This window comes from Aptenodytes forsteri, unplaced genomic scaffold (genome assembly GCF_000699145.1).
Source record: "Aptenodytes forsteri isolate BGI_AS27 unplaced genomic scaffold, ASM69914v1 Scaffold99, whole genome shotgun sequence".
Classification (NCBI taxonomy): Eukaryota; Metazoa; Chordata; class Aves; order Sphenisciformes; family Spheniscidae; genus Aptenodytes; species Aptenodytes forsteri.
The window spans coordinates 602,093-628,549 of NW_008795321.1; the positions used below are offsets into that span (position 1 = coordinate 602,093).

At 41.8% G+C, this 26,457-nt stretch overlaps 1 protein-coding gene across 1 annotated transcript in view; it reads right to left on the reverse strand.

Moving 5' to 3' along the window:
• Positions 1-26,457, reverse strand: part of ARHGEF28 (Rho guanine nucleotide exchange factor 28) — a 114,865-nt gene that overhangs the window by 80,831 nt on the left and 7,577 nt on the right. The window contains exons 2-5 of the mRNA XM_019472243.1: positions 18,322-18,469; positions 16,159-16,452; positions 4,119-4,302; positions 2,672-2,852 (exon numbers count right to left, since the gene is read on the reverse strand). Of these exons, the coding sequence (XP_019327788.1) occupies positions 2,672-2,852; positions 4,119-4,302; positions 16,159-16,452; positions 18,322-18,469 (807 nt within the window). The remainder of the gene's footprint in view (positions 1-2,671; positions 2,853-4,118; positions 4,303-16,158; positions 16,453-18,321; positions 18,470-26,457) is intronic.

Below are 26,457 nucleotides of genomic sequence, written 5' to 3' on the forward strand. Positions count from 1 at the left end.
AGAAAAAGTCAGGGATGACTCTGGGCTGAATATTGCAGCCAAACTGATTTGAAAGCCAGCAGCTGTCAAGCTAGCTATATCCCCCGCCTCAGTGGGGCTAGTTGCAATTTCCTCTGCTCGTCTGCTGTCGTGCGAGACACTTTCCTACTCCCACACCTACCAGGCAGAAATAAGTCAACTCCTCCTTGGGAAGCTACTAAATTTGTCCACCACCAGGCAAAAAAAATTACTTAAATTATCATAAATAATCATTCTGGATTATTATCCTGGTTTGTCCTTTCTTTTTTTTTTTTTTTAATTACCCTGACACCATTTCACATGTGTCCATTAGTCCCCAGATTTCTTTTCCTCTCGTAGAGGATCTCTCCCCTGCACTGGCTGTGCTGCCTCCAGCAACTGAGGCAGCCAAACGGATCACCTCAACACGCTGCTTAGGGCTCTGCTGGAGGTGCACGACAAACCATGCCACCTCACTGACAGGCGCTGCCACCACCACAGCGACTTCTGCCCCAAGGAGGTTGCACAGAGTTCAAGCAATTCCATGCTCTTCCTCATCATCTTCAGAAATCTCTCCTCTGTATTGCTTAGCACAGCCACAAAACCTGTGGGTTTACACTTTTTGAACTGCAGAGCCCCTGAAGGGTTCCAGTGAAGGTATGGCTCCTGTATGGGTAACTCTAGTTTACCAACAGCTTGGGTTTTTTAACTTTTCCATTACTCTTAGACTTGTAAGGAATAGTCAAGGGAGTAAAAGAACCCACAGACTAGGGACTGAAGAACATACTTGAGAAAGATTGGGATTTTCTTGCATGAATAAATGCAAAAATAGTTTGTGCTGCTCCCTAAGTCATCCATTTCACACACACAAATCCAATGCTGCATGTCACCACAACTGAGACGAGCTCCTTCTCTGTCCATGTCTTTCTGACCTAAGTCTAAAATAGCAATGTGGTCATTTATGCAGTCTCAAGATACAAGAAACTGGATGTACAGTCTTAGTCTGCTGTAGATGAGCTGAATACTCCAGTACAGCAATAAATTCTACCTCTATTTTAAAAAGACTATGTATCGTGAAATCTCTAATGCCCACCTTGCACTTTGGATCCAACTAAGGGCTGCAAGTCCTTGTTTGCAAAAGAAAGAAAATTAGTTTTACCTTACCTTTTGGACATAATACATAGTCTAAACATGACAGTTTGATCATCCCCCCACATACACTTCAGGATGATATCTGTTTATAGGAAATGTGATAAATTGATAATTGTGATAAATGTGATAAATAAACCATGTGATCTTCCCAATTATTCTGGCTTATTTCTGCTTTATTACAAGTAGTACAACATTGATGCTGGACAGGGGGGAAATAGTGCCCTCACAATATTGGATCTAGACTGCTGCAACTAGAGGAACAAGCAAAAGGGAAACCCACAAGTGAAAGGTAGTAGGCTTTTTCCTGAAAATACCAAGTGCAGAATTTTGCAGCCTTTAAGAGTCTTTGTCTCTGAGAGCCATGCAAACATCTAACATACCACACTTTCTTTTTCCATTTCAAAGACTGAAAGAAGAACAAGGATTTGATGAGTGCAAGAAAGAGCCAATGATATAAATAACAATGCATTCTTCATTACAGTTTTGAGTTTGCTATTGGGTTTACTATTGTTTCCATAGAAAAGCCACACACAAATTGTATGTATTCTGCAAGCTACAAACACAGAATAACTTATTTGTATTGGAACAAATCAAAATCTTGGCAGTGTAGTTACACGAGATTATACATAAGGACTATACCACACATCACAACTTAAGTTTTTGTGCTAAACATAACACATGGACCATGTTCTAAGTTAAAAAAAAACCATGCAGAATGCAATACAGTTAACTCAAGGAAAATGAGCGCACAAATAAGGAAACCTCTAGTTAAGCATGGAAAAGAAAAGCTGTATTTTAAGACCAGAAAAAGAGAAAAATGTATTTTTAGTGTGTTTTTAGTTCACTAGTTTTATATAGTCATGTAGTCTCAATCTAAAAACATAAGTGAGCATCCGCATTGCTATTAAAGAACTTGTGCTTTCAAGTGTTCTCCTCTTCACTTTACTGAAATTGAGAGATGTCCTGAAGAATATCACAACAGTGCTCCAGACACCTTACAGTAAAATAAAGACCCACTACACCATAACTAAACTCTATAGCAAAAGTCTGTACTCTGTATTTCTGCTGTAAGTAATAGACTGGGGTTGGCTCTTGATAAAGGCTCCCAGGCATTACACTACTAGACAAAAGAACGGAACTAAATTAAATATTTCAAAGCACCAACGTGAACACAATGGCAATGCTATTAAAGACACAGAGATTTCAGGGAAAGATATTCACTGTAGAGCCTACAATGATTCAAAAACAACTTGGGAGGTAAAGGAGGCTTTGATAAAGTTCTCAATATCTCCTATCTTCCAGCTTCACATGTACGATGTGCTACACTTACACAAAGTAGAAGCCCACAACAATAATCCTGCAATTACACTGGCCATTAGCGACCCAGGCAGCTTAAACTAAAAGGCTACTCAAGAAAAACAAATCCAGCCTGAAGAATCTATAGCTGGAAATTATTGACAATTTGTGAAATTTTCACAATGTGAAAATCTGTGACAATGCCCTGAGCTAGATAGGTACCTACCTGGTAAAGAAGAGGTCTGTCCCAGAAGTATTTTCTGAAGAGCTTAATGTCCGACTCCAGCAAGTGCTGTGCGGTGTGGCTAAATGTCAGCGTCAGAGCTCCTGATGAATGAACAAACTGCACACAAGCACCCTCGCTGATCTCCGCTCTTGAAATGTCAAGTGAGTGACTGCCCTGGAAACTGGAACAACATGTTCTTTAAACCAAAGCAGATGCTCCCCGCACAGGTAGAACAAAAACACAACCGCAGCAAGCTTCCTGCTCGCCTTCGGCACGGCCCGTCAGTGTCCCAGTGCACCCGCTGCAAAAACTGGAGGCAGAAAATCTGAAACACCCACTGAAAACACAGCTGGGCAAACAAATACTTACCAATGACTCCACTCAGGCCTAAGAACACACAGCTACTTCTAGCCATCGGCAGGGAAAAAAAACAATGTCAGCTCTAGATGGTTATTCATTAGTAAAATAAGCCAGAAACAGCAATAAGGAGAAACAGGGATTGTCACGGCTTGCTCTAAGTTAGCAATAGTACCTTTTCCTGTTAACGTTGCCATATATAGCAGTAGGACACGACTGGCAGCTAGCAGGTTTGTTATCCCACGGCAGTGAAAAACAGAAAGTATCTCAAGGGAATACAGCATTGTTTGGATGTCACAAACAAATGAGACATTCATAACATAATGTACTGTACCAGTGTTGTATTTTTTTTTTAAACTGAAGTATGGATAAGTCTCACATAAACTATATGCATGGAGCCAGAACCGAAAGCCACATACCAAAATAAAAATGTAACTCAATTCTTCTGCATTTGTATTTGCAAAGAAAAGCCAAGAGTGAGAAGCAGCATCTCATGCTGAACATTTGGTACCCCAGGACACACACACACACCCCCCACACAGGTCCTCAGGTCCATACAGAGGAAACTCCAGACATGCCAGAAAGCACTTGTCCTTTAAGTCATTTGTCAGTGTGGCAGCCCTCCGGCAAAACAGAGTTATAGTTGCAGCATTGGCTTTGCTGCTGACTCTCCCTTATTCACCCAAACCTGAGATTTACAGAGGTCACAAAGTCTGCTGAGGTTTTGTGGAAGTCAGGTCCTATGGTTCTGTTTATATCTAAATATTTCTCTATATACATTTTAAGGGATGTCTTTACTTGTTGGTAACGTGTCGGGATTCAGCTGCGATAGTGCTGGGAGAGGTACATGATGATGCAGCTGGTCCTCTGTTACTTAATTGACTATTAATTGACTTTCAAATGTAATGAAGGACACACATCATAAACTTCCTTTAACTGTAAATATAAGTTTATCACTTAAAACGGTAATAATGGCAAAAAGCAACAGAAACCAACACAAAATAGGCAACTCTTTTGAGAACAACAGTACTCCCCACAGCCCTTAACTGACAGGAGTTTTTCCGAGGAAGCAGCAAACCATTATACTCACTTTGTGAAGACCTCAACAAGTTTGGAGTGCCCATTTTGTAAAGCCAAATCTAATGGTGTTGCTCCGTCCTCATTAGCTAATGCTAATGCGGATGACCCTCCAGGCTGGGCTGCTAAGAACTGGGAAAGCTTAACCAAGCCCAATTTCATCACAAGGTGGAGAAGAGTTTCTTTATGTTTAGGCTCTGAAAAAACACAGCAAACAAACAAAATCATCAGTAACAAAACCCAGCATTTTATTTCCTAGGAAGCATCAAAAGAAACTTGTTATAGTCTGCAGAAATATCACAGCTCAGGTTCAGACCTACAAAAGTACTTTGACAGGATCTGTCTTTCACTGAAATCAGCAGAGTTAGATACTTAATTGCATCTGTGGAGCTAAGCTAGGATATCCAAATACCATCTAATTTCAGCAGTTAAAGAAATCAGTTTGAATTAGATAATCTCAGTATTTCTCTGTTTCTTTGTACATAGTATGGCATTCAGCACAAGAGATGCCCCAATATACTGCAGTACACAGTTAAGAGGCAATTTTCCAGCTGCTTTGCATTGCCTCAGCAACACAAAACATCTGGCAGCATGGCCAAATGCCTAAATTTAAAAAAAAAAAAAAAAAAAGGCGGCATGGGCATCCAAAAATTAAAAAAAAAAAAAAAAAAAGAAGGGTTCTACATACATTCTCAAGAACAAAGCCTCTGCAATTTAAAGGCAATAAATAATAAATAGCTCAAGTGCCACTCAACCTGTTCTCCACACTGATATTTTGGTATGAAGATAAATATAAGGGTACTTTCACAAGGGTCAAGTATTTAAGGGCAGTTACTCTACAGCTCTCAGAACAACTGGCTGAAATCTATTAGGTTTCCAGTGATTTATGAAATTCCATTGAAATTTATCATCCTGATTCAACAGACTTTTTCTTCCCTGTTATCCAACCAGTTCAGAACATGTTATTTAAAATTATACATTTCAGTGGCAAAGGAAAGGTGAAGCTCCTGAAGCATATGTAGGTATGTGCACACGTTTGTGTAAATAATAGTTAAAATCAACAGCAAATTGCTGTCAAATTTCCTCTCTGCATCAATATTCACAAGATAAAACCATCTGATGGAAAGCAATCCCCCAGCAGAGAGAGCAGTTATGTAGCCAAAAAGCTAATAAACACGTTTTTCAGAAACACTTATGCATTGAGCAAAGGTATCATGTAGTTACATGCAAATACAGTGGCTCATGGCTGACTCCTATTCAGTTTAAGTACTGCCTCTGAAAGGGTCAGGAATATTTATTTTATAGAACCATTAAAAAAAAAAAAAAATCTTGAAGAGTCCTCAAGTGGTCTCTAGTCCACCACTTAAGGCAGGATCGGCTCAACCTAAATTGCTCCTGACAGATGTTCGTCTCATCTGTCCCAAAAACCTTCCAACGACAAGAGGTTTTCGTAACCTCCATAGGCAGTCTACACAAGCGATAATTTTACCCTCACAGTTACAAAGATCCGAAATGTCTAACCTAGTCCACCCTTTCTCAGTATAAGCCTGCTGCTTCTTGTCCCATCCGAAACAGGCATGAAAAACACTTCATTCCTTTCCCTTCGAAGGTTCCATTTACATAATTGAAGGCTGCTGTCATGTCTCAGCTGATTACATCTTCTCTGGACTTCTTAACGGGAGAGTTGCCTTCTGCAAAGCTGGACCTTTTGGAACGTCCTCTCAGAGCTGGGGGCCAAAATCATTAGCCTCCTTTGAAAACGTTGGACCCGAAGTATTGTAGTATTAAAAAAAACTGTATCTCCCTATCTCATAAAGCCAGAATGGCAAGAAACCTAAGGAACTTGCTCTACCGCTCCACAGGGAAAATTACTGCAGGGTCTCCACTGGTAATCAACTTTTGCTTTGAATATTTGATGGCAACCCATCCAAGACTTTGTACCTTTCCATTTCAAGTGGAATCAAAACTTTCAGACAGAGTCAAATCCCAGAAAACCAGGTCAAACTTCCTTCAATAAATGAAACAAATTCCAGACATCAGATCAAAAGTGAGCTTCAGGACACAGACTCTAGCACTGTAACAGCCAGCAAACCTGCATGTAGCATATGAAACCTTTATTTCACTGCAGTTCTAACAGAAGCAGACACATTAACAAGATGCAGGGGGGATTCTTTAAACCAGAATATCATTAAACATATACACAGTATGTACCTAAGTATTTCTAGAACACACGTATAAAATGTCACATGTCATTATTTAAAAAACAAACAAACAAACAACCATCTTCAAACTTCCCTCTTACTTGTGGCTAGCCAACACAATTTGGTGCATTAGCCTGCCCATGCAACACTTATTTTCTCCCCCCCCAGGCTTCAATAAAATTGTTTCTTAGTCTCCCCATTTTACATTCTAGGCAAAAACGTGTCCAGCTGGACACAGGCTCTGCTGCAGGATCCTAGGCCACAGAGGAAAGTAGTGAACTATGGGGTTTTTTCCTCAAAGGTCTGCAAAATATTTCTGATTTCAGTCTTTGGAGACAACAAACAACACAGGCTCTGCTGCAGGATCCTAGGCCACAGAGGAAAGTAGTGAACTATGGGGTTTTTTCCTCAAAGGTCTGCAAAATATTTCTGATTTCAGTCTTTGGAGACAACAATCATTGCTGCATTTTAGTTACCATCATTAATGGTATGAATTATAGTGTTTACATATCTGTTAAGCGAGACAGCATATATGTTTCAAAGTTTTTAAGTACATGCAACCTTTAAGTCCACTGAATCCAACTCAAGCATTTGCAGAACTGCTTTGCTAAACAGCAATATGGAACCATAGAATGGCTTGGTTTGGAAGGGACCTTTAAAGATCACCTAGTCCAACACCCCCTGCTGTGGGCAGGGACATCTTGCACCAGATCAGCTTGCCCAAAGTCCCGTCCAACCTGACTTTGAACACTTCCAGTAATGGGACATCCATAACTTCTCTGGGCAACCTGTTCCAGTGTCCCACCACCTTCATCATAAACATTTTTTTCCTTATATCTAATCTAAATATACCCTCTTTCAGTTTAAAACCATTGCCCCTTGTTCTGTTGCTACAGGCCCTGGTAAAGAGTCTTTCTCTGTCTTTCTTATAAGCCCCCTTCATAAACTGAAAGGCTGCAATAAGGTCTCCCCAGAGCCTTCTCTTCTCCAGGCTCATAGGAGAGGTGTTCCAGCCCTCTGATCATTTTCATGGCCCTCCTCTGAACCCGCTCCAACAGGTCCATGTCTTTATTGTGCTAGGGACCCCAGAGCTGGATGCTCCACGTGGGGTCTCACAAGCACAAAGCCCACGCAGTGAGTGAGTGGCTGGCTAAAGTCAGCCCATAGGGAATACAGAGGCATGAGGGTCTGACTCCAACCCACAACTTCAAAGCCCAACCAAGCACTACTCATCAAACACTTTGGTCTGCCTGGATCTGAGACCTCCTTCTATGGAGGAACATTTAAACGAGCAGGGCTCAGGCTTCCCAAAACGTGTCCAGAGATAGTGGAAACGATGACTGATATGCCACTTCAAAAATGGAAGACTTCAGTTCAACTTCCTCCTCAGCCAGATGGGATTTGAACCCACACACATCTTCAAACTTCCTCTGATCACCCATCTGGTGGGAGCACACCCTGTCCCCTCCGTTGCAGAGTAACTGAAAATGGGTCAAGGTGCAGAATGACCCAAGAATGATCCCCCCAAGGGATGCGGGGCAGAAGACCAAGAAAGCAGCAGACTGACTACAACGCAACAATCAGCTGGGAGAAGTCTCTGCTGTTTGGACATGGATGCATTTCTCATTATACTGTCATCAGATCTGAAAAACGATGCTGGGAGCCGGGGTGTCTCACTTTCTTGGAGAATGCCCTAACCATTCAGGCACAGTACAAAAACATGTGCCAGTATCTTCCCTTTCCCTAGATGTGTTTCTTAATAGAGACTGATAACATCATCTGTGCTTTGCACTGGCCCCAGTGCTATTTCTGTACTTCAGAGTCTCCCCCACAAGGACTTTAGCAGACTCAAGGCTATGCCACCAGTCTGGACCTTAGCAGAGTACAGCCGGACACCAGGCACCAGCACTCCCTTTTCTGACGTGTTTATATGTACACCAGAGTTTAGATGCCCAGGAAATGCTGTGGTCCAAAACATAGCCCCTGAACAAACATTATGCATTTCCAGGTTAAAATATTCACTAAAACATGAGCTTTCAGAATTGTTCTTTGGTCTGCAGTACTTAAATTCTGCTGAAGTCCCACTTTAGACATTAAAGTGGGTTCTTTGGATGTTTCCAACTAGACCATTTTTTCTATATGTAGTGTTAATAAGCAGCCAGCACGTAAGTCCATCTAATTAAAATACATGCAAATATATCAACCAGTATTAAACACACTAAGCATCTGATTAGATACTAACTACACCCCAACTGTCAGATAAAAAACACAGAAACAAAAAGGCAAACTTTACTCTGAACTCCATCCTCTGATTAAAACTTTGGCCTGGTGCCTCTGGGTTTCAATGTATATTGTAACGCTGTAAAAAAGCCAGATAAACTTGCTCTGGGCAAGGTAAGATTAGGACTTTCCCGCTCAGCAAAAGGGGAGGCCTTAGGAAGCCTCCCTAATGAGGGACAGCCTTTCCTCTGCTCTGACACTGAAGCAAATAAAGTTACTCTTCTGGCAGCCAAATCTTAAAAACGATGCAGTATGAATAAGTCTGCTACAAAAGAACCTACTTTTAAAAATAACTAATAAACAGTAATTAATCTTTGCGGTCTTAAAACACCATCTACAATAATAACTTCTATTATCTCACCACAAATATTCTAGTAACTAATTTTTATCTGCCCAACCTAACAACCTTCATCTAACCTTAAGCTAAATTTGTTCATGGCTAGCTTGAATGCACATGGTAGCAGAACCACCCGGCAGCTCCACCCGCTGTTTTCACCCCTGATGCACGTGGTTGGAAACAGCACTGGCGTTCCTCCCCATCCTGCACCTCTATAGACTATGTGTTTGCTGGGCTACTCTCCTCTTACTTCTTCCACCTGGCCTGCCCAGGAGTGAGCAGAACCTGATGACATAAAGCAATTACTAATAGCTTCATGATACTAAAATCTGAAATACAAATTGTAAAGTTGGAAGGATAAATGGAAAGGTAAATGTGTTCTTTCAATACAAGGAAAGTATTTTTCAGCATGTGGATGGTCAAACACTGGGACAGGTCACCCAGCGAGGTTACAAACTGTCCGTCCTTGGAGGTGCTCAAAACCTGACCCTGAGCAACCTGATCCAACTTTGAAGCTAGCCCTGCTCCAAGTAGAAGGTAGCACCAGGCCACCTCCAAGGACCCCTTCCACCCAAATTCTGCTGTGGTTCTATTCCAGGGTCAGCAATATCAAAGCAAAAAAAAACAGAAAGACATAATGACTGATAATAAGCTTTTTAAACAGACCTACCTAAAAAGAAAAGATTTGCACTTAAAAAAAGGTAAAGTCCTGAACAACTGGGTTTTAGCATTTTTTTTCTTAAGAACGATTTCCAGTTTCAGTTCTCCTCATTCACCACCTCCTCTTATAGCTCCTCACTGTGACAGAACAAATGGCATTTTCTCACACTTTTCACTCTCTTTTCCCCTTGCCTTCAGGAAGATTTCAAATGTGGCAAAATGGGGGGGGGGGGGGGGGGGGGGGTGTAGAAAAAAAAAAAAAAACACACAGAAAAAGAAACAAAAGAAGCAAAAAAAACAACGTCGTGAAAAAACACATCATTAATTCAACTGCATTCAGTGGCAAACAAGAAGAAAATAAGGAAAAAAACCATCATGAAAAAAAACGTCGTGAAAAAACATCATCATTAATTCAACTGCATTCAGTGGCAAACAAGAAGAAAATAAGGAAAAAATGAAAACACAAGGGTTCTTCAACATATTCATATTTAAATGGTATAAAATACCATTTTCCATCAAGACACATAACCAACAATTCCTAAGATTTGAAAGACGCACTGCTGGCTGATTCATACAGGGTCAGCTACTGCAAGGCAGGCGGTGCTGTAAAAGATACGAACTATCAGGACGTTGTTTTGCATAGCATCCCGATTCTCCAGTCAAAACACTCTGAGTTACACAGCTGAGCCAAACACAGTCTGTTTTAAACATTAAATAAATCCTTTTGTTCTTCCTTGCACCTGAATCCCTTCCTATGTCCAAAACAATAAACTAAAAACAAATATTTCTCTCTGACAGAAATGACTAAGACCCTTCTGGGCTATGAATCTCATTCATTTCCTGGAAGGAGACTAAAAACCTCAAGACTTGTGACTTTAAAAGCAAGGGGAGACATCAAAACTGGCTGACAAATTCCAGTTTTTCCTGGCTTTGTACTTTTATGCATTACTGTTCATTTTTTCATTTTTCCGTTAGGTATGAGATTGTTTATAAAGCCGTCTTCAGTGCACCCCACTGCTGCAAAACCACACACAAGCGGTTTTGTGAACAGACAGTGGCCGCGATGCACACAGCCAGGTACGTGACAGCCCGTCTAAGGGCAGGGCTGCAGTGGCATCTCCCCTTTCCACTTACCGAATATCTGGAACATCCAACTTTTCCTTAATTAGTTCCCCTATTCATCATACCTTTATCAACTAACACCCGGAGGCTGGCATCAGTGCTGCAGAAGAAAAGGAGGAGATGGGGGAAGGTTAAGCTCCATTGCAAAGGTGGACTTTAAGGAGTCTTGCCCCAGCAGTTTTAGCAGCAGGAGGGTTAGAGAAGGCGCCCATCCACCAGCCCCATGCGGTAAAGGCTGCACATGGTGCCACTACCTACATCATCAGGTGAAGTTTCAGTTGACTTTACTGCTTGGGTGACCCCAACAAAGATGCAAAACACGACAGGAGATGGTTTCTGTTAGCAGAGGGATAGTCCTCATTCTTTTGTACTGCAGCCAAATACTCCCTTGAGCTGTTTGGTTTAAGATGCTTGTTTATTGAGTGCCACCAGACTGCTCAACACCAGGCGGGGACACCCTCTCAGCCAGGAGCAGAGAAGGGCTCTCCAGCCCAGTGCGACCCAAGCTTGGGGTTCGGGTCAGACCGTAGCTTCATACCTGGTCTCTCCGGCAGCAGAGCAGGCTCCTGAGCCCCACTACTTATATATTGCCTTAAATAGGAAACTTGATCTCTTGTGTCTCTTACAGTACTTGCTCTACTGTCACTCTGCATATCACCATCACCAAGTGCTTGGGGCTTTTCCCAAAAAGCCCCTTCATGGTCGGGGGGTCTCAAACATCTCCTCTCTGCTATTATTACCACTGACCAGGAGATGAGGATCATACACTTGCTGGGGACCCGCAGGCTGAAGCATGCTTGCCAATATCTTGCCTCATGCCACAGGTTTCTTGGTCAGCAGCAGCCACTGGAAGACACTCCTCTGCTTCCCAATGCCCAGGGTAGCATCCTCCTCCCTCTGCCCCGTGCAGTTTCCAAAGGGGTGAACTCCTACGAGGCCAAAGATTTTTCTGTTTCTCTAACCCCCTAAACTGCCTGACCAAAAAAATATTACCTCTCCTCACAAATCTCACCACACCTAGAAATATTTATCCACTGTTCCCAGTGTTTTCCTAATTCCATGAAGGAGAGCAGGCACTTTGCTCCCCTCTCCCTTTCCTTCCACAGGAAAAAACAAATCTAAAATTCCAACTGAGGAAAAGACACACGCAGAATTTTCTTTAATTTAGACCAAAAATACGACATGCATCAGCCAGGTTGGAACTGGTGCAGCTTAGCAGGATGCATTGAACACCAAGTGGAAACAGTAACAGGATTTACAAAGAAAAGGGCAGGGAGAGGGCAATAAAGTCAAAAATGACACAGAAAATGGAAGTGTGTTCCCCAAAGGCAGACTATAAAGCAGTGAGGTTGGATACTTCAGTTCACTCCACCAGACCTATTCCTAGAAAACAATTACAAAGCATTTATGAAATAAAATGGAAATTCTCCTTCTTCATGAAAGGGAATTTATCAAGCATACACTGTTCCTTTCCCTGTGATCCACAATTAATTTTCATAATTCAGGTTGTAATTTTATTGCTTCTACCAATAGCCTTAAATGTAAAAGAGCACTCTTCCTTTTGAAAATAACTGTAAATAGTGGCAAAGTCAGCAGCAACTGTTCTTGTTTGATTACCAGCACAGTTAAGTCACCCAGACAACCTGAACGCGCCCTCCCAGCAATGCCCTTAAAACAACCAGAAACTGAGATGCTCTCAGCCTCCTCTATGTAAGGCAGACTCCTTGCAAGGTCCACACTCCTGTGCTCCCGGTCCCCCTCCGACAGCCAAGGGACATAATGCTGAGCGTGTCAAAGATAAAAAAAGTTGCAGTGAAGATGTTGAACCTGTGTCTGATGGTCCTTGGGGGCTGCTAGTCCTAAAAGACTGCCCTAACCTGATGGTACTAAGAGAGTAAAGGTTACTTGGAACCATTTTTCTCATACAGATTAAACCACTCCATCTTTCTTTCTTCTTTTTTTTTGGTAAACTGAAAAACTGTGGGAAGATTCTCTTCTTCCTGAGCAGCTCTAACAAGTTATTTGGCTGAATATTTAACACTGATTATCTCCATAAATTGAATAATCCAATTTTCGGAAGGAAAATATCCTTTATGAAGGTGCGATCAACAAGAAAATCAGCTTCTCCCTCTCCCTACTCCTCCTTCCCCTTTCTTCAAACCCACCAACAAATAAATGTCTGAGCATAGCACCTCTGCTAGGTCCCCAGTTTCCTCTAGCAGCAAACTGCTTGTGGGCCTGCTGATCTCAACATCTGACCAGTCTGTGTGAGTGAGCAGCTCCTGACATGGTTGTCACACAGGCACTTATTGCAAGTGAGGATTACCAAAAGGTTCGTGCTTTCTTGTTTCTTTTGTTGAACTTTAAATAATGTGGCTAACAAGTCCTGACCTGTGCAAATGCACTAAATTCCTGAATTATTTGCAGTGCTCCCTAGACAATCCAGGCTCTCTCTTTACCCAATCCTCTTTATGCGTTATAAAGGGAATAAAAGCACTTTTTCCAAATAGCAAAACTCCTGTGAATGAATTATTCTTCTATCTTTCCATCAACCCATATGTCTCTAAATCCTCATAAAAACGAATGAGGTCCAAAAACACCAGATGGTGCAATAATTTTCTCCAGAGATCTGTCACTCAAAAATAGTTTTTTTCCAATAAAAATAGCTCAGCAGCTCTGAAAACTGACACAATCTCACAAGCATAAGGTCCTGCCTAGTGACGGATGATAGCACCCGCGTCTTTCACAACACTGATACTAAAAAGAACATCCTGACACTGTCAAGGCAAGGAGTTGCAGAGACAGCAGGTAGGGAAAGAAAGTCTCGTCCTCTTCCTAAATCCTCATAAATTCCCTGTTTCTCATCAATTTTGATCTTTTGGAGCATGGGGAAGAAATGGAATGCTGGGACAACCCAATGAAGAACCTTCTCCTCCCCTTCTCACCTGTGCTGAGATCTGAAGCACTCCTGCCCCAGTCCATCCCCTTCTCCCTCCCTCCCTCTCCTTCCCCCTGCACGCACAGGGTTCCCTCAGCCACATGCAACCCTCAGCCGTGCTTGGCCTCTTGGCTTTGGGGACAAAAACACAGTGATGGAGACAGCACGAGGAAGCAACATGAGTCAGTGCGTCTCAGAGTCAGGTGAAAGGAGAATATGGCTGTAAGAAGAATCAAAACTATACTTTCAGAAAGGAGAGGGAAAGAATACAAGAGCCAAAGAAAAATTATACAAACTGCTTAGAGGATATCAAAATAGATGTCAGGCCCAGCCCAAGCCTGGACCTCAGAGAGAGACAAAGGGAATGACTGACCTTCCTTGGGCTGAAGAAGCTGTCTGGAAAGCTTTCAGGAGTCCCCCACTCAACAAGGGTGGCCAGTAAGCACTGCCCAGGCAGGGCTGCCCTAAGAGCTCATCGCCGTGCATGAGCATTGCTACCAGGCCCCAGGAATTTGGACGTTTTTTGTTTTATTCAGAAACAAGGGGCAAGATCCCAGCTTCATTTAAGAGCAATGACTGGGGTACAAAGGGAGATGTCACCTCTTCAGTGCAACACTGCCCATGAGGCAATCGCTAAAGCAGCACGCTCAAGACATGCTCATCTAACATTTCAAATGCTCACACAGACTTTGTATAGTGACTGAAGCACACATGCCTGCTTTTCCACTGTATTCAAATGTTGTTTATGTATAGAAATCTGAAAAGTGAACAAAATATGAAAAAGACACAGAAACAAAAGAATACCCTATAAAAGTCTCATGAGGGCAACATACTCTTTTCCATATAAATGTTGCTTGCCCAAATTTTGTTTATGTATAATATTGAAATCTGAAAAGTGAACAAAATATGAAAAAGACACAGAAACAAAAGAATACGAGACCTATAAAAGTCTCATGAGGGCAACATACTCTTCCATATAAATGTTGCAGTACACCTGAAAATTAACAATTAGCATAACTAAAAATTAAAGAATTTTGCTATTTGGGTAGCAGCTGCCCTGGCAGAGCTTAGTCTGGTACCAGCTGAGCTGATGTCCGACCCTTCAGACCCACAACACACCCAGCATAAACTTCCCCGTGTTTCAAGCAGGTACCCGGCTGGTTTGCCCAAGCATCTCTCAGTACCGCTGGTATCCTGCTGATGCTTCTGGGTTGGGCTTCAACTGGTTTCGATGAAAAGTTTAGCCACGTCTGTGAACAAAACTACAGCTGATTTCTTCAGGCTTTGAGATTTCTTCAGGCTTTGAATCAAGCTCTTCATTGCTAAGATCCAACAGCCGTTTCAGCAGTTGAGTAATGTGAACAAATATTTACTACACACCAAAATGAAACAAGCAATGGCTTTTTTTTTTTTTTTTCTATCCTGTCTAGCCAATATTCGAATGAGACTTGGTATTTGTTTTCACATCTCTTGAAAGAGGTGTTTACAACAGACAGACAAAAACCATCCTTCTCCTGAGGAAGGCAGTAGCAGATTTCAAGCTATCTGTCATTAAGAATTAGAAAGATTTAAGACGGGAAAAAAGCCCTCACTCAAAGAAATGGGCTAAGTGCCGTGTTTTTACTTCCCAAAAGTTTGCATGAACCTCTCTTTCAGTTTGGCTCATATGGAAACTGCCTGTCCTCCAATTTTTAGCAATTTAAAGTACTAAAAGGAAAAAAGCCAAAAGTACCAAATTTTCAATGAAAAACATGTGAAGCCATCAAGTTTAACACTGTTGCCAACCTCAGCTATAAATCAGCTACGTCTGCAAAAAAAATTATACTCTTCAGCAAAACCTAACTACAGTTTTTTGTTTGCAATGAAACCTGAAACCAGGAAAATTTCACCTGATTTTGTCACAAAATTTTTCAATAGCATAGCCTAATGTAAAGTTACATGTATATTTTCATCCCACTTCCTCTACAATAAAAAAAAAGCCACAAAACTGGTTTAATGATATTCTCCCCAAAGAACGATCATAGTCATAAATAAAGCATAAACACCGACAGAACCGTGACAAAAATTATGTTTACTCTGTACATCAGAATGCCTACAGTAACACATGCTTCTGTTTTATGACCATCTCCTTTTTGTCTGCATAATTAAAATATCTCACTTGGTTGGAATCATGGCAGCAATACTTCACTGCTACAATTCTTGCTTTTTTTAAACAGACAGGTCTTTAATCTTGCAAAGGCAGACTCTATTTATAAATAAAGAACTGCATTCACAGTGAGTCAAGGCACAAAATGCTTCTGGAGAGACTGATTTACAATAACCATTATTATCCTTTTTAAACCTCTGGGCACAAACCAAATCTCTGATTACCCCTCTCATACTTGAACAATTTTTCATCTTAACCACAGAATAAAGCACAAGGGTTGAGAACCTGGGATAAAACGGTGAGACACTCTGCTCTGAACTGTGCATCAAACCACCGTTGAAAGCTTTCCAACTTAAAATAAAACCTTACCACCTTCTGAGCAGCTTCCAAGGATGTTCCAGGTCGATGGCAATTCTTCATGAGCAACGGCCATCATCAAATCATTATCCAGGGACTGCAGATCTTTTATCCTTAGCCCAAACTTATCCAGCAACAACCTGTGACTAGCAGCAGTGACACATTCTGCGTGATCGACCAGAAAGCGAGACAACTTGCACGACAAATTCTCTCTGTAAGTGACTGAACAGCTGCCGAGGACCACAGGTGAGTATCCCCTTGTGTACATTAACACAGAGACAGAAACTGCTTCTTGGCATCCATGGCCTGCAATTATAATGTAAATTAATCACTAACATTACATATGTTCAGAAAATATGTAAGTTCTTCCTCATTCCCCCCCGCCTCTAAGAGCTGTAACTGCTCATCCAGAATTACTTTTATTCTTTCCTCTAATTACATCTATTTGTTGTAGTGCATCCATCAACCATTTCTGGTGATGAACTTGGATTCGACTAGACTGTGAACTGCCAGTCCTCCCAATTACACTGACATAATTGATTCTGGAACCAGTCTTTCTAGGTGAAGGTTCTTTAACTACAATGGAAAGAAGAGGTAACCACATCAGGATGAAATCCCACAAATCAAAAGCCTGAAGGTTCTTGGATAAGAATTAAGAAAAATGAGACGCTCATGAAAAGAGTGGCAGAGTGGCCTGCAACACAAACTCTGAGTAATATATCCATTTATTAACACCAATTTTGTACCTACCCAGTGTCTCCACGTAGGCCAAAACCCAGAAGCTTTTAACTAATGGATGCTTCATGCTTTTGGCAGACTTGATCAAATGCTGTATCAACACTCTAACTTACAGCTGCAACCCTTGAAATTCAAGGGAGTTTGTCTCTCAAACCTCTTAAGCACCCCGTGCATTCCTCCCCCTCCTTTGCCATCTAAGTGAGGGTGGATGTCATATATCTAGAAGAGGTGCAAGCTGTACCTCTCACTGGAGAGCTAACCATGACGTATTATGGGTGCAAATCTAAATTTTCCAAAATATCCCTGAATAACTGCAAGTATATATGCAATCTAGTAACTGCAGAAGGAAGCATGTACTTCCCACATCTGCAGTTGTTTTTAAAGTGCTCTGCGTTCCCTTATGTTTAATTTGGCCACTGCGAAACAACACTAACGACAGCAGGGCTGTATTTTAAACTAGCACTTTATTTTCATCTGTTCATGGATTCTGTTGGGAACAGGCAGAGGATTAAGTGTTGCCTGTAGCCTCCTGTTTTTATTCCTAGCCCAGAAGCAATCATTTAACAGTGTCATTTCAGGCCTAAAAAAAAAAAAAAGAAAAGACTTTGCTACCCTGGAATAAGCCTAGCATTGCATTTTCTCCAGTTGTAATCCATGACAATCATTTACCATTTACAGGATCAAAGGAGCCACCACGTAACAGCAGCAAACTTTCCCTTTTTATACTCAGCAGTTATTTTCAGACTCTAAATCCCCTTTAGAAAACAAGAACAAGTAACAAGCAGATCCTATTGCACAGGTACATCACATCTATAGCCACCTACTCACACAAATGAAAAGGTCACAAAGCACACAATGAAGGTGACAACCAGGGTTTATGTTACATCCACGAGGGGAACAATGCGACAGCAGAGAGCCGGCTGGGAGGCAACACAAATCCCCCGTTTGCAGCGAGGCACCCCTGAAATGGTTTCCCCGACACCTCTGCACAGTGCACAGCTCCAGCAGAGCTCCAAGCATCACACACCTCCACCATGAGGACCTTGCAAGCCGGGCTAACCCAGGGAAGGCTTGGACAAAAACATGACTTTGCAGGTGTTAGGATGCCTGGAGGTGAACAGTTGTGGCATAGAATTAATTCACATTAAAAATGATGCCATCCCTGAAGGCTGCACTTTAACGCACACCCAACTATGCAAGCCTGGTAACACTGTCTACGCCTGATGCTGCGCTGGTGTGGATTGCTACGAAAGGCAGGATTACCTATGGTCAGTCAAACTCAGCCTGGATCCTAAAGGCCATCATTCAATTCCTGCATTTCATCCATTATAGAGCCATAAAGCAGAGTTATACCAAATCATCCAGTTGTGCTCAGCTTTGCAATGGAGGTGGGGTATAGCAAAGAGATGAAAAATGTAAACAGGAATTAACGCTCACCTGGAACAATGGACCGAAGAGCATTGTCACTAACTCGCTCAGCAAACATTATGTGCCTCTTCAGGGATCCATCGTAAACAAAGTAAAACTCAGCATCCTCTGGGAGATAAATGTCGTTGCCAAATTTTGCATTTATAGTCACCTGTCCCTGAAAAATAAAAGCGCTTTCAGAAACATCCAGTAAATTTCTCATCTCCAACAAACCCATTGATACATACTTCAGATGCAAGTTTATTATAAACTTTTCAACTCTACTACACAGAGGATGTGATCCAATGACAAATCTGCAGTCTTCTACTTCCACTTAGAATATAACACTGGTTTTATGCCTGCACAAGCAAAGGTGATTTAAAAAACTGCCTTTTAAATAATGCCTTCCAACTAATTCCTTTCAACCTGACCCCCACAAATATAACTGACTTTTTATTTAAAACGCATCAGAATAAGCAAGTCAGTAAACCTGAGTATTTTGCTATTTACAAAAGCATGCTTTGTGTTAAAAAAGTGCTTGAAATCGTCTTAGACTCAATTTACAAAAGAAAAGCACTGATGTAATTCTACAACTGACCATGCTGGTTTCAAAGAGTACTAGTTCCCAGATATCTACCCATGGGTTTCTTTATAGTAAATAGAAAACAAACAGCCAAGAAAAATCTGTCATACAATAGCTTCAAAAAAGAACAGGAAAGGGATCTGAGAAGCAGCAAACAATAACAAAGTCCGACATGTCTGAGGGAGGAAATTCAGATGAAGTTGCATTTCCTCGAAGAGGAGGACAGCATGCTCCACCATACTCCCTGGCTGCCCCAGTTGTTCTAAACAAGACAGAATTGCCCCAACATCTGGCAGAAATGGTGTTTTCTGGAAAACAAGCTGCAGAAGAATATCTCAGCCATTCACACTTCCAAACAATGCCAGCACTGCCTGTATTGAAAACAGTTCACCACAGCACTGACTCCACCGTCTCCATAAACAAGTCTGCTAAAAATCTGCACCAAAGCGCAATGGGGTAGCACAGAAATTTCCATGGTTGAAAACCGCAGTTATGCCCCTGACCATCCTGACAAGCATCCGGCTCCTTCCCCTGTTCATTATATGGCAAACATACTTCACTGCAGTGAGGTTCTTGCCGCCCCCCACAACGTCACATCTTCACCTGCCCTCCTCAAGGACATCTTTCCCGACACTCGTAACAATGTGAATCCTGCATTTGTTTTCCTCTTAAATACAGGTGGGTCTATTGAACTAGGGACTAGGGGTGAAGAGGCAAAGGCTACTTTCAGGCACAAAATCTTCCTTAGATAGGATTATTCCTGTAAGGATAGATGTAAACAACATTAGGAGTCCAATAGCAAGAGCAAACATGCCTGTCACCCTCAGAAACTGATAACGCACCTCTTTTTAATAGCCTGAAGTGTTATTGTAACTGCCAAGTGTTTTCTCCTACCTCTCCTTGGGTTTTGCCTGTTATACCCAGAATTATTTTTTATTATTATTAATCATGCTTTTTTTTTTTTTTAATCTTTCTATGTTAGTTGTGAATAGCCCTTTTTGTCTGTTGAGTAATACTATGGATGGCTATTCTGGGGAGATAGGAACAGGGGAAGTCCCTGAAGACACTCCACAGACTGCTCCAGTGGGTGCTTGGCTGACAGCAGCCTGGTGCACAGGAGCACAGCCAAGTTTCTTCCACACGGGCACTTGTGGCCACAACTCCCAAACCACCTCTATACCCTCTGGACCCCTAAGGCTGAGGGACTAAGTAGCCAGCCAACCTTCATGTTTTCTTTGCACTAACTACATGCAACAAGGCAAGTATTTCGTGGCAGTATTTCTCATTTCATTTCATACTCCTGAAAAAAAACAAAATCAAGCTCAAATTGTAGCCATTGGCTTATACTGCTCCGTTTTTAAAAATGTTAATTTAGACTCAGTAAGGACAGGAACATTTTAAACTGATCGCACTGCATAATGTACAGGCATGAGGGAGAATTTCACAGCTCCTTGTCTTATAACGGGTGAAGGAAAAAAGCAAGAGGGAAAAACATGGAGTGGAAAGCCCATGTGTATATGGTAAAAAGCATTTTTTTCATAACCTACTCCTTACAACCCTCCAGAAGAAGAAATTGCTGGTAATTTCAGCAAAGGTTTTACAGAAGGAAGGCAAATAGGCAGCTAGCCGGTATCTGGCCAAACAATTAAGTGATTCATTTGGAAAATCCCATGTGATCCAACAAGAGGGTTAAACCCTGCATTACTAGAGAGGAATCAAAGGTAACAGAGACAGTAACTTTCACAGAGGAATATTAAGCTGCACCTTTTCTGATGCTGGACGGTTACCACACCTGGCATCAGAAACAGTTATTTCACAAAGGACAAGCTCATATCATCATCTCCAACACTTCCCATTTGCCATTGCATCCATCCTGTCTTCAGACGTTCTCTTTTCATGTTGCTCAATTCCGTCATCTTCTTCTCTAGGGCCACTACTAAAACATGCATCAGTTTGCTGTTCAGGCCACCACAAACGCCTTTTGCTCTAGCTTCTAAGTATCTTTTTTCTTCTCACCTACTCCTCCCCAAAATACCCTTGGTGCAGTTATGTCATCTCCCCTTCTCACCACCTGAAAATCTTCGCAGTTGCATCCTACTACTGCTGGAGTTCACCCCTACACTTTCATCCCTTCCTGTCCCTCCATCGCTTTGCACAACACTTGTCCCATCCAGCCATGCCCCGTGCCAGCCACGCTGCTGCCTGCCCTCTCACAGGACAACTCCTCTTCCACCACACATCAGCCCTTCTGCCCCTCCTCATCCTCTGGCTTCAGATCTACACATGGCAGAGCCTGTCTTAGCCTGTATTTGGGGCAGGCGTATTTACTGTACTTTGGAGACGCTTTAATACCAACCCCCATGAAAGCTTTGATCTTTATAAGGTAAGCTTTGCTAGCCACCCTTTGGAAAAGACAGGAAAAAAATAAAATCATTTGTGCTAAAGGGAATGCCATGGCTGTTCAAAATGTATCTAATACTACATTTAAACCGGAATATTTACGCATCTCTTCCTTCAGCACAGTCTTCCCTTAGTGCAGAATTACATCTACTTAATGCCAGGTTTGAATGTAAAGCAATACTTCCGATAAAAGCATTAGGGATCTATATACCGCTAAAGAAACGAAGTTCACAGGACAGACTGAAACCATAAAGAAGAACCTCATACTATGTTTGATCAATTCCTTTCCTAAATTTGCAAAATCTTTTCTTTAGATTTTAATATAGTTATTGTACAGTTAATATAATTATTAGACAGTATGTTGCAGATGTAGCATACATAGAAGCATGCTTCTCAGGGTCCATATGGACCTCAGATAGTTCAAACCCCATTTAAGCAAAGCAATGGGAATGATGTGCCACTTCACCACCTCGGCAAATAAACACAGCCCCTGGTCACAGCTGGTTTCTCAGGTAGATGCTGGGGAAGGTCCTTGCCCTCAAGTTCACACAGTGTTGATTCTGATGGACTTGCAGAGGAAGCAAATTTTAAAGTCAAAGAGCACTTATTGAGACCAGCCAGCCATTATCTTACTTAGATTTACGCCTGAGTGGCTCAAAACAAGTACCTCAACTCTACTGAACCACCACAGGGACACATGGGAACTGGAGACCCCTCAAACACCATCCAGGCCGGTAACAGCAGAGAACTTCAGGCAGCCACATCAACATCTCCGACTACAAAAATATAGCAGAAATTTTACAGAAGAAAAAGAGCATGGGAGAAGCCCTCAGTCCATTGAAGCCAGGAGTTTTGCCAACGATTTAATGAGCGCCAAGATTATCATTGCAATCCTTGAAATAAAAAACAAAAAGGCATGTGGGAGGACTGGGGAGAGGAGGCTGCAGCTACGGGGGCATTAAGAGAGACACCAACCCAACTCTAAATGCATTAAATCTGTGGCTGAGCAAGTGTTTGACAGCTTTGACCTCTCTGGGATGCATAAAGGAAAGCATACCTTTTATTACCAGTGAAAACACTGCCCTGGCACGAGCACCAAGGAGGAGATTAGGAAGGTTTGTGTTTTTAACAGGATTTATAGGTCTACGCGCTCTTTCAATGTAACCAAACAGGTTTTTCAGACATATGTTTTCCTTTGGTTTCTCTAGGGTGCTCGAGAGCTGACTGGGTCGGGCATGCAGCAGCACAGTCCCCTGAGCCCCACGTCCAGGGTAGGGAGCAGCAAAGACCAGGCTCCCCACAGCCTCAGAAAAGCTCCCACCTCCAGCCGCGCTCTCACACTCTTCTGCATCCCAGCGAAGGACTGGGGCAGGCTCCCCATGAGGAGAAGAGGGGAAGGGAGGTAGCAAACCCTCACGGCTGAGGCACAGCGGCATCCAGGCAGGCAGGACGGGCCGAAGGGGCGACTGTGGCACTTTCAGTGTGCCTGATCCCTACTCTGCTGCAAGTCACCCCACACCCTAATAAATAACTGGCCCTTAACCTGAACCGAGCTTCTTCCACTTTGAATTCATTTAGGTAATACCATCTTCTTCACTAGCAACCTGCCCCAGCAAAACGGGTGCAATGCAAAAAGACCTTTAGTGGGCTTCCAGATCCAGGCCATCACACTGTCTAACACTTAAACTTCAACAATTGGTCCCTATCCTTGCATACACAGCCTGGATAAATCTACCTTCCCAACAGCCTTTGACTATAAAAATAATACATTCTAAAGTACGCTAAAAATGTCTTTACCAAACTATGTAAGTAACATAATAGCTTGAGAAATAATGTTTTATCCAGCATTTTCAAGGATATTATCTGTAAATGTAATGGTACAAACAGACCCCACATTTGTAATTACATGCTCTAAGAAAAATATCTATGTACAGGAGTAAAAAAATGGCTTCTTTGTTCCCAAAATGCAAGTCCCAACATCTCGAAGTAAATGCAAATCCCCAAGCATTGCTATCAATAATGGGGCTTTTTTCCTCTTCCATAAGCTGCCACTACAATTTAACATAAATATTTCTTCACTGTTCAAAAGACTCACTTCAGAAAAATCTTTATATTTTAAGGTGAATTGTTTAAACATATTTTACTTGTGCTTAGACAAAGATTCCCCATCCCCAGCCATACAGTTTTAATGACCTTTGCTGCAACTTAGCTGCAACTACAAACAATTCTACACAAAAGACACTAAAAAAGCAGTAGGGAAATTGTAAATAAACACAAAACAACCATACTCAAAACATTAATAACAAGGACAACATTATAAACATGCCTTTCTAATGTTCAGTGATGTATTTGTAACATCCACCAGTTCTTGTCGACAGATTGCAGTAAACATTGTCATGGACTTCCACTACAATTTAACATAAATATTTCTTCACTGTTCAAAAGACTCACTTCAGAAAAATCTTTATATTTTAAGGTGAATTGTTTAAACATATTTTACTTGTGCTTAGACAAGAATTTTCCCTGAACAGCCATACAGTTTTAATGACCTTTGCTGCAACTTAGCTGCAACTACAAACAATCCTACACAAAAGACACTAAAAAAGCAGTAGGGAAATTGTAAATAAACACAAAACAACCATACTCAAAACATTAATAACAAGGACAACATTATAAACATGCCTTTCTAATGTTCAGTGATGTATTTGTAACATCCACCAGTTCTTGTCGACAGATTGCAGTAAACATTGTCATGGACTTCTTTAAGAAAGCATGTGCCCTGTTTGAATGGAATGCAATAGGATTCAAGGCTAAACACACAATGGAACAGGAATTACACCCAGCAAAGGGAAGGAGTAACAAACTGAAAAACAAAATAGGAGATAATGCTTTTAGAGAAATCTTCAGCTTTTAACTTTCTAACTGTATAGCTAATATAATCTTAAATGAAAATAGGGGGGTTTCCCCCAATTGAATGACTTAAGAGAAGAAACAAGCAAGTATAATTAATTTCTTTTCTATCCAGAGTAACAGAACAAGCATAATTCCACGTACAGACTGGAGACAAGGTATGTGATGATACGGTCATATTTAGTATTACACATTGCCCAAAAGTCTACATGTAGATTTTTATAAAAGTTGAATATGCACACATGGTTGCTTTGAGAAGAGCCGGTCCTCTGCTGATTTACACTGCAAACCTCCACCAGCATCCCGAGAACCTCACTCATTCGCACCAGGTAAAACACTGGTCTTCAGCCTTCGCGCCTGTGCACAAGACACTGCCTGCATGCGGGAAATGCGCCACGGCAGATTCTCCAAACAACATCAGCTTTTACACACCAAGTATTTGCAGGTACTCCTTCAGTGTGAGGCAGCTTTGCGAGAAATGCAGCGCAAGCATTTGTGCAGACACCTCTGGGCACAAGTAAGAAGCATCTCCCCAACATTCGCTTAGGGCAGGACAGCACAAGGGAAGCCCAACGACTAGCAGCTGAGGCAGCTCTCCGTTCTTGTCAAAAGAGTGAGAAAAAAGGGCTCAGTGACCACAGTTACCAGAATATAATCTGAAGGATGCTTCTAGCAAGGTCCCAGCACAACCTTGAAGAGAAAAGCACTAACAAGAAATTTCCTAATGAAGACCGATAAGCTACCCTCTTTTGATATGAAATATCAGCAAGTTCATCACTTTGGTTTAGATGCGGTGCCTTTTTAAAAAGAAAAATAAGTGTTGGTAGAAGCTATTGCCACCTTTTTGACTGCTAAGTAGCCCAAATAAACTGGAAAAAAATAAAGCATTGTTACATCCAAACTGATGACAAAAGTACACTCTAAGCAAAAAAGAACAAGAAGGATGGAAGAGATCCTGAGGAGTTAACTAGCTGACTCCCCTGCCTCAAGGCAGGATGAACCAAGTTATTCCTCAAAGATGGGTTTTGTCCACCCTGTTCTAAAAGCACCCCCCACATGGTCACCTAACACACAGCACTGGGAAGTTCTTCCCACCCGAACAATTCCCTGTCTGGCCTCTCCCACCTTCCGCAGCTGGTACATATTTTGGCTATTTTAAGGACATAACAAGTCTTTGGCCTTGGTAACACGATAGCTGGGTGATAAGAAATGGCCAGCAACATGCCAGAAGGCCACAGTAAATAATTCAGCACAGCCTCCGTTTCAGCACAGCTGTTTTCATGCACAAGCTGAGCTCTAGCCTGTGAATGACTTCAGAGCCGGATTTTTTTTTTTTAATTTGTTTTGAAGAGGAGGAGAGATGAAGGGTTGTGTTTTATTTTGTTGGGTTTTAATAGGAGATCAGCCTTGAACCTTGTGGGTTTTCAGTCAAGCTTACTGCAATACTCCTCCCTCGGTGACAAAGTGAAGTACATCTGCTGTATTGGGAGTTTCTGAAATTGCATACACTGGTATTTTCCCAAAGCTGATGTCCCAAAATAAGCTACACTTTCTGCCTCCTCACTAGCCTCAACACAGGCTCGCTCTCTTCACAGACACAGGCAGAAGAACAAGTTTCTTCTTGAGAACTGCAAGATTTGGCCCCAGGAAAAGGAATTAGAATCCAACAGAATTTAAAAAAAAAAATGCAAGCATCTAAAATACTGCTTATTTACCACAAAACCAAATACAATTCCTCTAAAAAGAAGAAACCCAGTAACAGGTAACAACATACATATGTCTGCAAGTCTCTATGCTGCTCTGCACTGCTAAGTTGCCTCTAATGTTATCCACTTTAAAAAGAAACACATACTAGACATATTGCATTTCATTCAGTGCACATGCAATATGCCCAGACACTTCCCAGGTCCTTATTTTCTATAGCATCATCTTATCACAAAAAATTGCTCTCCTCAGTCCTGTTTCTACTGTTGCACCCTTTCAGTCAGCCCTTTGCTTTTTGTTTAGCTTCTGTACCTCTTCCAGCTCGCATTGCTTTCATCCCTGCTGCAAAGCACCATACCCAAAAAGATGTCAAGCACAGGAGGAGCTTACGGTTCACCAAGGTTGCGAGGGAAGCCTGGCACAATTTTAGGCCACAAACCAGCAGTATGGCATGCAGCAAGGAGGCAGTTAAAAAAACAAAACGCTGCAATGCAGGTGTCATGTAAAGCTTTCATGCTGCACTGCTATACTGGTATACAGGGTGATGGCAGGGCAAAGGAACAACTAGG